Source organism: Labrus mixtus, chromosome 3 (genome assembly GCF_963584025.1).
Source record: "Labrus mixtus chromosome 3, fLabMix1.1, whole genome shotgun sequence".
NCBI lineage: Eukaryota > Metazoa > Chordata > Actinopteri > Labriformes > Labridae > Labrus > Labrus mixtus.
Window position 1 is genome coordinate 31,903,202 of NC_083614.1, and position 17,001 is coordinate 31,920,202.

Consider the following 17,001-nt stretch of genomic DNA (forward strand, 5'->3'; position numbering starts at 1 on the left):
GTTGTCATATTTCATCACAAATTTTGTTCATCCTGGCACATTTTATATATAATTCTATTTTTTAAACATACAAGAATACATACAACATGAAATATAATAAGAAAAAAAGAAAAATCCAAAGAAAATTTATAAAAATCCAAAGAAAAGGTAATAAAAAAATAAAATATATATATATATATACTGTATATTATAGTAGCGACATCAACACAACCAGCTTGAATAAAACCCTTTGAATTCAAACAAATCTTAACTGAATTACTGACACGAATCAGAGGAGGTTAAAAGGATCAATTGAAACATCACCTCAAATGGACAAATGGTGTGGAAGGACTTAATTAGAGTGATGTGTGCACAGACACACCGCCCTGCTAACCCGAGGAAATAGATTTTAAGTGAATAAGAGACAGGCTGGCTGCATGCCAGAAGCACTTGTAAATGTCTCTGCACCTGTGAAAAACACAATTCCATAAAGATACAGAGTCACAAACAGTACGGTGACATGCCTACTTCACCACCACACACACACAGAGATGGAGAGCCAGAGCCGATCAGATCAGATGTTGTCAGCTGTGATCTGCATGGGAATGAGTTCATTAGGTCTGTAGGTCAGCGAGACGTTTTCTGATCTGATCAGCACGCAGCAAATCCAATATTGTCACACACACACACACACACACACACACACACACACACACACACAAGGCAAAGTGTGTGAAGACAGATCCTATCCATGTGCACATACACCCTAAGACAATAGGCCCTAAAACACACCAATAATCAAATCCACAAACATCAGCTTCATGATTGTGAAATAATAAAAGAACACGTGCTGACACTCGCACTTATACTTCGACTTAATCCTGCCAAAGCATCGCCAGTTAAACCTAATCCTTCCTGTCAGAGCTGCGGTCCAATGACAATGTCCCGTGCAGAGACGATTCAGGAAACACTTTAAAATTTCACCTTTAAAAAAAAAAAACAATGACGATGTAAGTGAATGTTATATTTGGAAAATTAGCACTTTACTTCACCAACAGCGAGCCAATTCATTTACGTGTTTATTCCATAGACTGTATAAAACATGGACGGATTCTGAATGGCATCACAAACTGGTAACAGTAAGGTATAGCACTAAGATATAGCTGAATGTAGCGTACATTGGTCATTCAATTTTGGGTCAGGTTTTTTTTCCGTATTAGCAAGGTGGATTTTGAAAATTTTAAAAAAATTAGAGAATCGAAAACGACCAAGTACTTTGAGTTTTTTGATGTATCTGTCATCACTACAAGTACACTGGGTTACACAAGGTACAAACGTCTGCAGTGATATAGTATAGTATAGCCAAGCCTCCGTGCTGGCACTCAAACCAGTTTCTCAAGAAAGGGGGCGAGCTGACCGGCATCTCATACCACCCCACTTCAAAATAAATCTTTCTGTTAAGCTAAGTTAACATACACAAGGATGATATTATTCTTCATACACAGAAAATAACAAATGTATCACTAATATTGCATTAAATGAATTAAACTAACTTTACATTTAAACTGAATGTATTTTAAATGGCCCCTGAATGTTGTTCCTCTTTCCACGTAAAGAAAAGGCAGATCTTGAAATCCAGAGGCCTGGCTCCTATAGAGCTGGTAATAAATGAATGTAAAGAACACAGCAGGTTGCCAGCAGACTCCAGAGCCACTTCATGTTGTGACAAGTATCTTCAGAAACCTTATTTCAGGTGTGATATCAAGTGTGATATGATACATTTGTTCTTTGTTCCTCTGACATTTTGCGAAACAATTCTAACAGTGATTGAATAAGTGTAAAAACTACTCTAATAAAAGAAAAAGTACACCATGTTCAGAGTGACATGGAGAGAGAATAAAAGAAACTGATTAATATACACTCCCACACCTTCAGCATAGGACTATCAGAGCAATAGTACAAAACACCCACAGCTACTCTTAAGAGCACCTGCACGCTCCTGTCCTGTGTAAATGTAAAACAGTAGTCCTTACCAAGGTTTTATAGTCAATGCAAAGTGATTTGTAAAAGCATTTTGCATTCAAGGTCTGATGCAGGACGATCTTTGTGGAAATGTTCTGGACTCACAGGAAGTAGATGTCCTTAAAAAAACAAAAGCTTAGTGTCTTTGAGAATACTTGGATTAGATTTGTTTTCGATACTTGACCATGAACACAGTCTCTTCCTTCCCTTCACCAGGTTACCTCAGAAGAGAAGCATACCTTTACTGTAACAGTATACCACACGTTTATCTAAACCAGGGGTCTCCAACCTTTCTTCATCTGAGAGCTACTCGCATCAAATCGCTCGCATTTATTTACACATCAGCTGATAAAGCTGCTGTTTGTACACGTGTGAAATTGCAATAAGCCGATGCTTATCAATAATATTAAATTCACATCAAGGTCCGAGAAAAAAAACATGAATATTTGACAATTGTTATTGTGCCACAGAGTAACCTGGTCCAACAGGCTACAAACAGGATGTGCAAACACCAATAAACTGCTAAGAGACAGAAACAAGGGGAAGTATAGGCACAAGATGGAGAGCTACGGTGCTAACAAAAAGTAAACTTTGTGCCAATGAGACGTAATGGAGAAGTTAGAGAGCCAGGTGGAGCAGAGAAAAACATCCGTCAAAACACAGGGAGAAGGGGGTGCTGGATTAGCGGGTGCCCCATAGAGATGCTACAGATACATCGGCATAAAGCAGGAAGAGGGTTTATAATAAAAGCTGCAGATTAGCCACTCACCTATTCTTATTTTGAGTTTGCTGCTAACCAACGTGTTGTTCTTGTGACACATCCTTTAAAAAAAAAATCTATGTCCTGTCAAGCTTGCTCCTCCGTTGTTATAGATATTCACTCGGCTGTTTTGTATTTATGCTTCTTCTTTTCCTTGTTAGTACCTTTTACAGGAAGTTGGGGAAAGATAAAAGACACAACAGGCTACAGTCACAGCTTTGATCGAAAGTTTCACAATGTATGTCTTTTGAAAACTCTTGTATTCCTCCTATGAGTCTCATAATCTGAGAGAAGTCTGCTTCTGTCAATTTCACTCACATAACTTTATTGTCTGCTATAGTCTGAGTTTATGACGCTTTTTTTCTGTCTTTATTATCGAACTGTAGAGTTTTTATGACGTATTTCTGTTCTTCTTTTTAGGTAGCTCTTTTCCCTGAGCACTAACGAGGGTCTTAACCTCAGTTTTATTATTTTTAAACACGGTACAATCACACAGGGACGTAGGGGGCGAGACGACTTACATTGTTTGGAGACACAGTGAGAACACTTCTGCTCTTCCTCATCTTTCCGCAGGTAGCCCCTCGCTGTCAAAACCAAGGGAGCTTCACATTCACATGCACACCTGGAAAACACAAAATGAACAAAGGATTAGATGGTTTAGGGGTCATTTTGAGTTTATTCAAAATATTCTACAATTCACTCAGCAGACTCTTTTATCCAAAGCGACGTACATCAGAGAGTAAGAACAACACAAGCAAGGATCTAGAAAAAAGGGAACAATGTCAGTAAGAGCAAACGATCAGCTTTGAGTCTGATTGGACACACAGGTGCTGACAGGAAGTGACCAGAGGCAAAGCACAACATTGAGGGCAGTTCTTGAGAGCTCTAATCAGTATAGAAACCATCTTATAAGTCGTCGTTATCAAACAAAAACCATCGTCATTACCATCATCATCATCAATAATATGGAGACCATCATCATTAAGTTAGTAGGTATTCATGAAAGAGCTGGGTCTTTAGCTTTTTCTTAAAGATGCAGAGGGACTCTGCAGATCACATGGAGTTTGGAAGTTCATTCCACCACCGGGGGGCGACAGAGGAGAAGAGTCTAGTCAGCGTCTTAGGACCCTGTTGTGAAGGTTGGATCAGACGCCTTTCATTGGCAGAGCGTAGTGGGGGGGAGGGAGTGTAGACCTGGATGAGTTAAAGTAAGGAGGAGACGTTTTTGTCTCTGTTTTGTAAGCGAGCAGCAGAGTTTTAAATTTGATGCGAGCAGTAACTGGGAGCCAGCGTAAGGAGATGATGAATGAGATACTACCCAAATGCAATGCACGAGCATCAATATTGAATTTATAAAAGGGTCATTTTTTGTTTCCCTCGGAGGAAGAGCAAAGAAAAGCAGTCAAAACAATAACAGCCTCGCTTTTATTACGGCTCCATCGAGACGCATTCAGTAAGCGTAATGTATGGGACACCAAAATCCAGAAAGATAATGTGCAAGATATCCTCAAAGGCCTCGTGTAAAAAAAAACAGACTGATAGAGAGGCCGGGTAGATTTTTCTGGGCAACATAATCGCTCCCATGTTGAGTTTATTTTTGTTTCATTTTTCTTCCTTTGACTCCCACAAGTTGGCAAGAGATGGTTCATGTAGGAATAAATACAAAACAGTTCAGTTGTCAACACCGGGATTGGAGCGTCTACACTGGAAGTTTATGAATAAAAAAATAAGTACAGATCTAAAGATGAATGAAAGATTAGAGATGCAGCAATTAGGACGTCGTAAAGATGGCATGAAGTCTTGATTAATCTTTCATTATTGATGCGTTTCTCGGTTCATAAAAAGTTTGAAATTGTGAAAAAGTACATAAGTGTTTCTCAGCCCTCAAACATTTCTTCCTCTCAACCAAAAGACGATCAGATTACTGAAACGGGGGGAGAAGGAAACCAGAAAATGACTAATATAAGAAGCTTGAAACGAGCTATTTATTGGGTACAAAGAATACAAATGACACACCATCACACTCATTACCCCGTGTCGTGTGTCCCTTTAGCTTTTCATCAGAGATTTTCCAAACTTGTTATCTTCATGAGCTCACTCTCCTGCGTCTGCAAAATTTGTATTTTTCTGTTTGTCATTTTTCATCTCACAAAAAAAAAGCCGTCTAATGGGACCCAAAGTGGCCTTAATGGTTCAGCAACGTTTATCTCCCTCATGCTAATCATTCAACAGCAGCAGACAAGATTGACTCCTCAGCAGCTATTGAGCCGCTCTCTAATGAGCTAACTCTGACAGTCGTTTACAGACACTCGTGTCTTCCTCTTGTGACCCAGCATGGTCTTTTCTTCCTCAAAATAACGAGACAAAGGGGGGGGGGGTTAGTAACAGAGAGTAATACAGACGGGAGGGCTTAACAAGAGAAGAAGATAAAAGACGGATGAAGTAAGACGAGGGGAGGTTGAAAGAGTTATAAGATGGAGCGTGAGGATGGTTAAGAGAGCAACAAGCTAACAGGTCAAACAGAATTTAAAAATATGAAGAGAAAGCACCAGAGGTGGGCAAAAAAAAAAAGGACTGAAGAATAAATAAGGAGGCTGAGATTGGGGGAGCACGGAGCATTAACTGGAAAGCCTAATTGTTAAATATGGAAATAGGCTACTGTAAGCCAACTCGTTCTCTTAAAGAAGATATGTAGCTTAAATGAGCTGTCAGTTAGCTTAGCTCCACCCAGAGTGTAGACAGGGGCAGCGTGTCTAAGATTTTTTTTCCAAAATTAGGCCATTTGTTCCCACATTTCCTTTTTCATAAATTTGTATCAGATTTGATCCCCCTTTCTCCCGATCTGGTAACTATAACCCCTAACCCTAACCCTACCCCATAGGGCCTAATTTTAAGAAAAATCTTAGAAATATGGGAACATAGGGCTGACCCCTAGACGGGATACCTGTGACAGCTTCTCTGGCTCTTTTAGAAAGGTAACAAAAATCCGCCAACCATCACCTGTTCAAAAAGTTCAATCTTGTCAGAAAACGACTGATTGGATATTCTTTAAGTTCAATCGATACTCAGGTGCTACCAGTCGGTTAGCTAGACTTAAACATTAGCCTAAAATTGTTACGTCTATGGGATGGTAGCTGGAGCTAGCAATCGCTTCTCTTAGCTATTGGCCATTTTTGACCATTGACCAAGTTCAATTAAACTCTCAAGTCTGTAGGGTTAAAGTAGCTGGTGCTAGCAGTCAGTTAGCTTATCTCAGTCCAGAGAAATCTGTGACTGCTCTCCCCAAACCACCAACACCTCTATTTCATCAGTTTCATCAAGATATGATAAAATATCTACTGTTTTGACAACAATACAATATTTGCCGATATCACAAAGTCTTGCATGATTAGATCTTAACTTTCTTCAATTCAGGAGCCTGCAATCTTCAGACAGGACGACGTACCCAATTAACACAATCAAGTTACATTTCACCCAAAGAATAAAAAGAGGAGTTGATGTGTTTTTAAACTTATGGCTGAAACGCCGTCATTGTAATGAAGTTTAATGAGCCAAACCCTGTGTTTCACTCTAAAGTTAATTTTGTATTATCCTATAAGGGCCCCTGATTTCCTTGAGATTATGAACATACTGTAACTACAACAAGAACATCACAAAGACTGCTTTACCAAAGTAGATAAGACAGAAACTACAGTGCAAACAGAATAACTATCAGCAAGAAAATATAATGTACATTTTCCAAAGGTTTATTTTATTCCACTGGACTTAATGCTAACAGGGTAATGCAATGGTTTTGAGCTGGCACGTCTATCCTGAACATTCATTTTATATCTTTCAAACAGATAGACATCTCTTATCTTGAACAGGCAGGATAACCTTAAAGAGCCCATATTCTGCCCTTTTTGGGGTTCATATATTTAATCTATGTACCTACTTTTGTACGTTCACAATAGATAAAGTTATAAAAAAGTGTCTGTTTTCATGTACTGCTCCTCCTTGCTCCCTCTCCGCTCTGAGTCCGTCAGCTACACTCTGTTGAGCCCCCACTGTTAGACCCCACGTGGGCCAAGTCTGCTCTGATTGGTCTGCCGATCCGCTCTGTCGTTATTGGTCAGTTGCTCAGCACGCGTCTCGGAAATTTCAACATGAGCTGCAGGGCCACAACGAGCCAATGGGCTTAGATCAGTGATCTCACACTGACACATTTTTTTCGAGGGGGGCTAGAACCGAGCGTTACATGCAGCTAATGCTACAGCTAACAGGAGGACGTAGGAGAAGCCGCGTTTCTGCAGACTTTGAATTTTTGCACATAGATGTGCCTAAACATGCACAGGACACTTGGAAAACACACTAAAGAGCATATAAAACCAGAAAAAGCAGAATATGGGACCTTTAAAGCCAAGATGTTTCAAACAATAAGAACACCTTGAAGCAGTAACATAAGAGGTAACACTGTAAAAGAACATTTCTTTAAAATCTGTAACATGACAGAAAAAAATAACTTTCTGGACTTAAGATATTATTGGACAAATGTTGAGTTCATATAGTTAAGCAACATAAATTGGGTATTTAATTTGAAAAAATATCAGTTTTTGAGTTTGAATTTCCTAAAGTAAAGGAGGAGTGACGAGGCTTCTCTGTAGGGATGAAGATCACTTATCAACGTTAGCAGGTAATTAGTGGGTACAGATAGAATCTGAGTTTCAGAGCGGATCTCGATTTAGAAAGCAGTTTTATGAACACTGCTTAGCTCTGTAACCTCGGCGGGAAGATCAACAATGGTACTAACGAGGACTGGTGTGTGTTTGAGTGTGTGTTTGGGAATCCTCATTAGCGTTACTTCAGTCTAATTACCAACATTGTGGCTCGCAGGTATAACGACAGAAGACATTCACAAACAACAAAAAATCTGATCTTTGTATGAAAACCAAACAACAATGGTCTCTTAAGCATGTGTTCGGCATGTCATATTTGTTGTGTATATTTATGAGTTGACGCTATACAAATAAAAATTGATTGATTGATTGATTGAGAGCCTAACAAAATGTATAATAATCAGACATTTGAAAGGTAAATTGTTACATATTGTCCCTTAAAAAAGAGTGAGTGCATTCATATGAGGGTTTTACGGGACTGCTTTGTCAGTTCTCGAGGTGACAGAAAAAGGTACACAGCAGGTTGATTAAGATGATTTATAGAATATCCTGAGAAAATTTAACTATAATTTTGAGAACAGACTTTGCAGGGTCCCTGAAGAGCACGAGCTGCAACTCATCATTTTTCACAATTTGTAAGAGCAGACTATTTACTGGCAGGTGTAGCTAATGTAGTGCGGTACTACGTGCCATACAAAGTACTGAGCATCTTTTATCTTCAATGAAATCAATCAAACTTTATTTATATAGCACCTTTCAGACAAATTAAATTGCAGTTCAAAGTGCTTTACAAGAGTGCAGAAAAGTTATTGATGAAAAAGTAGTTTCAGTGAAATGAAAAAATAAAAAACGACACATAAAAGCAATAAGATATTAAAATTAATACATAGGAGAAGAATATTTAAAATTGTAGTAGGATAAAAAAGACAAAACAATAATGTTACGATTTGAATTTATATAAAGCACTACATAAAAGCCAGACTTCATTTATCTCAACTGGTGCTTGAACATGCGGCAAAATCATCACGCACTTCCTTTCTGTGATTGAACACCTGAAAACACACCAGGGCATCGTGGCAAAATGTGACAAGATGTCCTGTCACATCTCGTCTTGTACCTCTCACACACACTCAGAGCAACATGTAACAATGTCATTAGAGGAGGTTTCAACAGAGCATGTGGTGTATCAGCCTAATAGAGCAGAGATAACAAGCACTCCGCCTGTCTGTCCTGATGACTGACTGCCGCAGTGGGACGTCTGACGGAGGAGGGGAGACGGGTTCTGTGCAGCATGTTCTCACACACGTCTCGCTGCTAGGTCAGCACCAGCCTTCAATCTATATGACACTGCATGTACAGTCATTGGACCTTATTGTTCTGATACTGCAGTCAAGTGACAAACTATAAGGACTAGTCGGGGGTTTTGTTCAGGAGAAATGGACGGTCAAAAAAAAACACAGAATCTTCAGCCATGACTTCAAAATCTGTTGCCTTCTTCTAAAATGTAATTTGAAGCCTCAGTTTGCGAGGACAACTTTAAAACAGAAGTGTATTTCTGTCATTGGAATTAAATTGTGGAATTCTTTAAAAAATGATTTGTGTTCAGATATTTCAGTTTAAGAAAATGTACAAGAACAAAGTTACCAGACTGTGTGAAAGTGTCAGTTAGTGTGATTTGTGTGTCTTATTTCTGAGGAAGTGAAGACTGAATTGTCAGATTTGGTTTTTGTTGGTATTCATTCATTGATTGTAATTGGACAGACCATCCAGACATTTATTGTTTTCTTTTTGAGTAAGGGGGGCAGGCAAAACAAGATTTATTCTTCTCCCTGCTCCTTTCCGTACATGGGATGAAGTGTGAATCGTTTTTTCTTTTTTCTTCTGTTGTGTATTTTGACATGTACGGAACCAATAAAAATGAAATGAAATGAAAATATCCTCTTATTTTTGATTTATGCAACATAGTAGTCACATATCTTATGTCCTATTGTGTGCATTAGTGACATCATATCTTATTATATCTAATAATTTATCATAAATGCGTCTTCATTTAAGTAAATTGCGACAGTTTCACAACTTAAATGCATTATTGGTTGTTGCACGTCCAAAAGTCTCAACATTTCATTATTTGCCTCGTTTATCTTTTTTAACGCAGCCAGCTGAAGTAAATTTATTATTGCTACCTTAACCGCTGCCTTAGTCTAACCAGAATTTTATTTTTTATGCTAACTAGCAGTGTAAACTTACATTCGATTGAAAGAATTTAATTGTACAGGGAAACATGTTTCCTACTGTGCACATGACAATAAACATTTTGAATCTTGAATCTTGTTTCTTTCCCCGTCTGAATCTGAGCCTTTAAGATCTTGTATTTGCAATTAATGAGTCAAATGTTATTTTATTGTATTTTTATTTTGAACACATGATTGATGCCAAGATTCTTTATGGAAGGTGACACTTCCCTATTTTGACATTTTTACCTCATTGTTTTCTTTACTTCAACTTGCAGTAGTTTTTATATGTATGTGGGTGTGTTACTGTGTTTGTGTGTGAGTCAACAGGAGACAGCTACAAAGAAAGAGTGAGTAAGGTTATGCCAGTGCAGCTTAACAAAAATGCTAATCACTGCTTAGGTATTCAGCATTCTTAGTCTTCAATACATTTTAGTTGATATTAATAAGAGCCGAGAACATCTTTAATACACACTGCATCCTCTACAGATCCTGAATACAAATTAAGCCGTGCAAACTTTGCCTCATTGATCCTTACAAAAAAAACAGGGTTAATAGTTAAATGCAGGAAATATAATGAAGCCTTGCATTTAAATGATTCAAACCAAGGACATTCTAGACGCCAAACAGTTCATGCTCATAAGCCATTTACTCCACATCTGTGAATCCTGACACCTTGGCCTCAGTCAGCACAACAAGATCTGCCTCTTCTTTTTTGTTAATAAAAATACTTCAGTTTTTATATTTATTGTAGGAATACGCATTAATTCTTAAAGGGATACTTCACCTATTTGCATTAATCTTTGTATCATTAGAAACCTGGTAGTATTTTTGAATGGTCGTGCATCCCGCCCTCATTCTCCCCTGAGATGGGAAATCTTTGTATTTCTGAGTCTGTAAAGGAGCTTCCAGTGACGCAAGATGACGATTTTTGCGTCACTGGTAGCTGTTGTGGTTAGCGGGGTGAAACTACAACGCTAGTTCCTCATATTTTCGACCACTGAAGCTACAGACCAATCACAGATCAGTGGGTGGGAACTCATTTCTACTGCTGTATTGTATATTTTGGAGAAACTGTATTGATCGAATTTCCCTCTGGGATCAATAAAGTATTTCTGATTCTGAACTAGAGGACTTTAGTGGGAGTGGCCTGCGGTGCTGTGCATTCTGGGATTTGGTGTCTTTCATCAACATGAGCCAAAAAGACACTTTCTGCCTTTTCTCAGCCAAGAAGACACCAACTTCAAAATGTATTTCACATTTCTACATATATGACCCAATGTCAATACAGATTCATGTTTCAACGGGTGAAGTATCCCTTTAATCACCGTTATAAGAGATCATAAAAAAAGCTGTGTTACTTAACCTACTGACTGTACTTGCTGGAAACTGGGGCAGAATATGAATGAAGCTGACACAGAGCAGCTTGGCAGGATTTCATCAGCTCTTTAAAAAGACGTTGTCGAAACCTCGCAGCTCGGTCAGTGTAGCACCAGCCTTCAATCTATGAAACTGCATGCACCCCTTTAAAGTCATTTCTGAATGCTGCTGCTGTCCAGAAGAAATTATGCAGCATTGATTTTAGCTTGGGCTTATGTCTCATACAACACTGTAGACCACAGTTTTTTATCAACCTCATAATGTTGATTCATTTTGGATGTTTTTCTTTTTGGGGCATCTTTATACTCTACTTTGCCTTCTGTAAAAAAAAAAAAAAAACGTTCTGTTCAGTGCTGTTACTAAAAATATTGTTCTAACCTACTTCACTTGCTCCTGTTAAAAGATGATGCATTACAGGCTACGTCAACATCTCTTTTAGCCCTCCAAAAACAGTTATATTATGGTAACAATAACAGCATTTTTAAAACGTAGAAACACAAGTTTTCTGTGAGTGTTAACCCATGGTTAAACGGTTTGATCTATTTGCATTTCAATCAAAACCAAGCTTCATACCAAGCAGCAGCAACTGCTCCAAAAGTCCGACCCCGTTTGTGAGCAACCACTTCTCTATGTTCAACAAACTCTCCTAACTTTACATGCGAGCAGCAGAAAGGAAAGCAGTCTGCATCACTCAGGACCCTTCACACCTCCTTCACCACTCGTCTCAGCTGCTCCCCTCAGGCAGTCGTTTTAGAGTACCACTGGCGAAAAAGAAAACTTACAGAAACTCTTTTATTCCCACTGCAATACGCATTTTAAACCAGGCTAAATAAGCAATGTTTTTTAAATGCTGTGCATATGTGTTTTTACCTATTTAGGGTACTTTTAGCTATTTATGACCTGATGTGAGTGTTAGTGTGAATGTTTGTATGTTTTCATGTTGAGCCTCTGTCACAGTGTGATAGACAATAAAGTTTTTTGAATCTTGAATCTTGAATCTAACCTTTTTTTAGTCGAATAAAACATCAACTTCCATCTGCGACCACCTCGTATGGAATCTCATTAATGGTTAATGAGCTAATTAGCCAGCTAAATGTTTTACCTTGGGGATGACTTTGATAGCCATTAGGGATTTGCCAGTCCCTCACTTTTCACTTTTTATCTTCTTGTTGGAATCTCCTCAAATCCGGTTTTCAGATTCCAAGATGGAGATGGCAAGATTTCACAATTCATTGCTTTTTTATGTCAGTTAGCATCCGGTTGACTATGTCCAAGTTACACACAGTGTACGCTTTGAATTCAAAAGTTTACTGTGGTTATTTTACCATTTCCCTTTGACCAATCATATTTCGCCTGAACCCAAATCATCTCAGTGCTGTCAAAGTGTGAAACTGTCCTCTCTCGGCTGACGTCGGTTGTCATTCTAATCAAATCCAAGCAATCTTCCTCCGTCCCACTTATCTCCAGTCTACATCTTTTTTTTTTCGCTCCAAGGGGTCCTACCCCCATCAGATGTTCTGCTCCACATCACAACATTTATCCTCACCCTTCAACACAACTATAAGAGTCAAGACTCCAGCAGGGGGCTTTTGCTTTTCATCTCGTGCATCTCCATCACCCTTAAAAATAATGACATCTCAATGGCAACATATATTTTTTATCTCATCAACATATTTTCTTTGATCCCTCTCGACGCCTCTGTTGGCTCAAGTCCGTCCTAATTAAAACATCTTCATCCAGAGAATCTGTGATATAACCATGCGTTATATAGAGTTTTAAAAAAAGTCATTAAAGTTGCTTCTCTTTGTCTTACATAATAAACATATTGTTGGCAGGGTTCTTGTCTCTTCTGTGGTGAAAAGAAATATGTGAACCTTTTTTTATTTTATTTTCATTTTGAAGTATTTTTGAACAGGGAATAGAGGCAGATAGTCCTCTTTTTAAAGATTTCTAACATTGTTGTGGAGCCAATTTGGTCCACCGGGGTGAAGGGGCAGCACCGCCTGCAGGGAGCCTGAAGGGCCTTTTTTACAAAAAGACTAATGATCGTCTGCCTTACTTTGATGCATACAGATTGAAGTGTGGTGTGTAAGCATATTTGCAAGTTAAATATGCTTCAACTTGAGATAAAGATTTTTTCATTATTGTAGATTTAATGGGTTTTGTAGTCTGTGTGTATGGCATATGGAGTTGTGTATTTTAGTCTACAGCTTCAAGAAATTCTTCTACACCTACATTAAGAGCCCTCACACATTCTGCAATACTTGGAAGATCCTAACAGGATATTTTGGTTGGCACCTAAGTGGAAGTCTAGAAATTAGATTACAGGCCTGCTGTGTAAATGTACCGCCATCAGACTCGAGGCTTTTGACTTGTTTTCATCACAGCAGAACAACAAACATGAAATTGGCTGCAGTCATAGGCATTCAATTAGCATCCACTCCAAAAAAACAAATCATAAAATTAGTCACATAAAACAAATGTTTCCTTTTAGAAAAGTGTCAAGCTGAGTCTATATTAAGGCGTGTAAACGTGTATACATTTTGTGTAGGTGAGAGAGAGGCCACACTGATCCTGTGATCTTAGCTGAGGTGAACGAGGGACATTTGCTACCACATGAAACCAGATGTTTACTCAACATTTATTCACAAAGGAGAAAAACATCCCAACACCAAAGCTCAATTCTAATCGAATGTATATCTGTCCTGCAGAGGCGGTCCTCCTGAGGATAACGACAAGGTTATTATGACAGTAGCAAGGGTGAAAGTAACCTTTCCTGTAGAGGGATAGAGCTTGCAGAGGAAAGGATAGGTCAACAAAACGTCGGCTTAAAAAGGAATTTTTTCAGAAAAACTACTTTTTTAAACATATTTGGTGAGTCGTGAAAGCTCTTCTGGGATGTCAGAATCCAATATTCATCACTTTGACCTCAGCTTTTGTGACATTATTGGCCCAAGCCCAAGAGAAAAAAAAACAGAATACCAGTGACCACTACTCTCTGCCAATGAAAGGCGTCTGATCCAACCTTCACAACAGGGTCCTAAGACGCTGACTAGACTCTTCTCCTCTGTCGCCCCCCGGTGGTGGAATGAACTTCCAAACTCCATGTGATCTGCAGAGTCCCTCTGCACCTTTAAGAAAAAGCTAAAGACCCAGCTCTTTCATGAATACCTACTAACTTAATGATGATGGTCTCCATATTATTGATGATGATGATGGTAATGACGATGGTTTTTGTTTGATAACGACGACTTATAAGATGGTTTCTATACTGATTAGAGCTCTCAAGAACTGCCCTCAATGTTGTGCTTTGCCTCTGGTCACTTCCTGTCAGCACCTGTGTGTCCAATCAGACTCAAAGCTGATCGTTTGCTCTTACTCACATTGTTTCCTCTTTTCTAGATCCTTGCTTGTGTTGTTCTTACTCTCTGATGTACGTCACTTTGGATAAAAGCGTCTGATAAGTGAATTGTAGAATTGTAGACTTTGGTTCTGGGTTTTCCAGAAATAATCAACAACAAAATGGCCTCATATCAAGACCAATGAGATACTAATTGGATAAGATACCTCCATAGACTGTAGCCTAGGCTTTTTAATAAATTCTGATGTGAACAAGTTGAAAGCCCAATGTGTCTGATGCTGTCACTAAATGGTATTTTGCTCTCCTGCATGAGTTTCAGAGGTCGGGGACAAAGTTTTGGTATTCAACAACATGGGATGAAACCCCCCCGGTTTACATATTGTGATGTCATTGTCATAAGTGCGATATGTGATTGTGGGCTTCAGACATTTAAAAAAAAAAAAGACTTGACTTTTTGTGAGTGTTTTGGCACGTTGCCAGTAATAATATCTACCAAGATATTCATTTCAATTACAAAATGACACATTGTATGTACAAGAGGTGATCGTGCTTTTAGGCACGGTTAGTCCTGGCCAGTGTGACCGCGGGCCGTGCCGGCCAGCGTGGGATTGGCGCGGCGGGGGGCCAATCGTGCTCGAGTACGGCACGGTACAGATGGCCAGTGCGACCGCGCCCTTAAACATTTCTTCTTTAAATAACAAACATCCAACACAACAACCTGTTCTGAAAGCGAATTAAATGGGGTCCTTGAATCTTTTAAACTCCACATTCTGCCCACATACAAAGGACTCATCGTTTTTGAAGAATTCCTCACATTCTGAAGATGCTTCATGGTGGAGCACTTCACTGTATATGAAACTGTGTTAGCACATCACTCTGCAGCCTACGGGCTCTGAACGCCTCCCACATGAGAAAAGTGTAGAGGAGAAAAATGACAGAGTGAGAGGTCACAGCGGTGGAAATAGATTCATTGCTCCCACGTGTTTATTCGGCGCACTTTATTTTCCCTAAAGAGTCGACTTAACTGAAAAATATACTTCTGATCTTTAACTTTTAACAACGCTTCTTGACGGCTTCAGAAACACAACAATGTCTTAAGATAACATGTTTTCTTGTTTCAATTTAAACAACAAATTCTGCTCCGTAAACCAGCTGTTTTTGTGTGTTTGTGTATGCGTGTGTTTCTCCTTCAGTCGCTCTTGTCTCCCTTTCCACACCCTGTCATTTCATATCAACACAGCAGCAGCCATGTTTCCCCCATCTGCCTCCTTCACTGTGTCTTTGGGAAATCAGCTTATGAAGAAGTAAGGGCCATCTCATAAGTTCTCGAAGAGACAATTAAAAAAAATCTGATTAGCATCCCTGTTTTGTTCGCTCCCTCTGGTAGTGTCATTTTGATGAAGGGGGAGCAATCAGAGTGAGGCTTGCTACTCCTGATGAGCATGCACTGGAGAGCATAAACACCCTGGGTGAGGGGACTTAACATCAACAGTGATCATCAAAGTGATAAAAAAAAAAGCAAGAGGAACGGTGATGAAGGAGAGACAAAGAAAAAAATAGATTTAAAAAATGTGTATTTAAGATGCTCAAAAGCTAAAGTCATTGAAGCTAAGAAACACAAAACCCATTTAAACGCACAAGTGATGATTTTTGTAACATCAAAGCACAGTGTTTGTGCTTGACCCACTTCTCTCTCCATACACACTGACACTGCGGTAAGTACTACTGTAGACCATTTTCTCACACAATCCCCTGGGACGTGGGATTATGTATACAGGATCAAACCGTGTTTGACCCAATCATAACCAGACTGCCAACATGCCTTAATCCCCACATTTTCCCCATTCAGGGGAAAACCAAATGTGTTAATCCACACACTTCACTGCTTGTGGCACAGAACTACAATAGAGCAAATACAGATTGGAGCCATAGCTGAAAACAGACAAGAGTGACTTTTAGCTGCTATGTTAACACTGGACAAAACACGGTGCACGTTCACTTTATTCCACAACTTTCCAACAACCATGCAAAAAAAACCTGGAAGATAGAGTCATACGGAAATGTGAGTATGGCTCAGCAGGGAGTCATTCATTCCAGAGAGTTTATCTCTACCAAGAGTAACTGTGCCCGTATAGATTTGTGTCTCCTTCAAGCTAAAAGATTGGTTGCCTGATGATGGAAAATGCCAAAATACATCAATCAATATGAAAAGGGCCGGCCTATATATCAACAAAATGAGTTGCTGTAAAGCATACAAGTAAGCTGGGGGGGTTTTTGACACAAAATGCTGATAATGATGATCAAAATAAAGGATGGCGTTCAGGACATCGAAACTGGGATATGATCATATAAAGAGCTGCTGTTCAAATGATTTAGGAAATGTCTGTGTGTGTTGTGTAAAATTCAGCTTTATTTCAACCTCTGCTTTATGGAACATTGTTCATACACTTGCGTTTCATTGAATTGAATATTGCATTTGCTGTCAGACTGAGCGTTACATTAACCTTCAATGTTTTTTAGAACTGAAAAAACTGAGATTAGACATTTACATCTGCAGATATCTGCTGAGGTGAGCTTCAGGTATAGCTCACTCAATGTTTTATATGTGGCCTT

General features: G+C 39.0%; 1 protein-coding gene across 1 annotated transcript in view; it reads right to left on the reverse strand.

Annotated features, from left to right (window-relative positions):
- Nucleotides 1–17,001, reverse strand: part of pde4ba (phosphodiesterase 4B, cAMP-specific a) — a 197,060-nt gene that overhangs the window by 168,653 nt on the left and 11,406 nt on the right. Inside the window, exon 2 of the mRNA XM_061034965.1 lies at nt 3,283–3,383. Coding sequence (XP_060890948.1) covers nt 3,283–3,324 — 42 coding nt within the window. The 5' untranslated portion in view covers nt 3,325–3,383. The remainder of the gene's footprint in view (nt 1–3,282; nt 3,384–17,001) is intronic.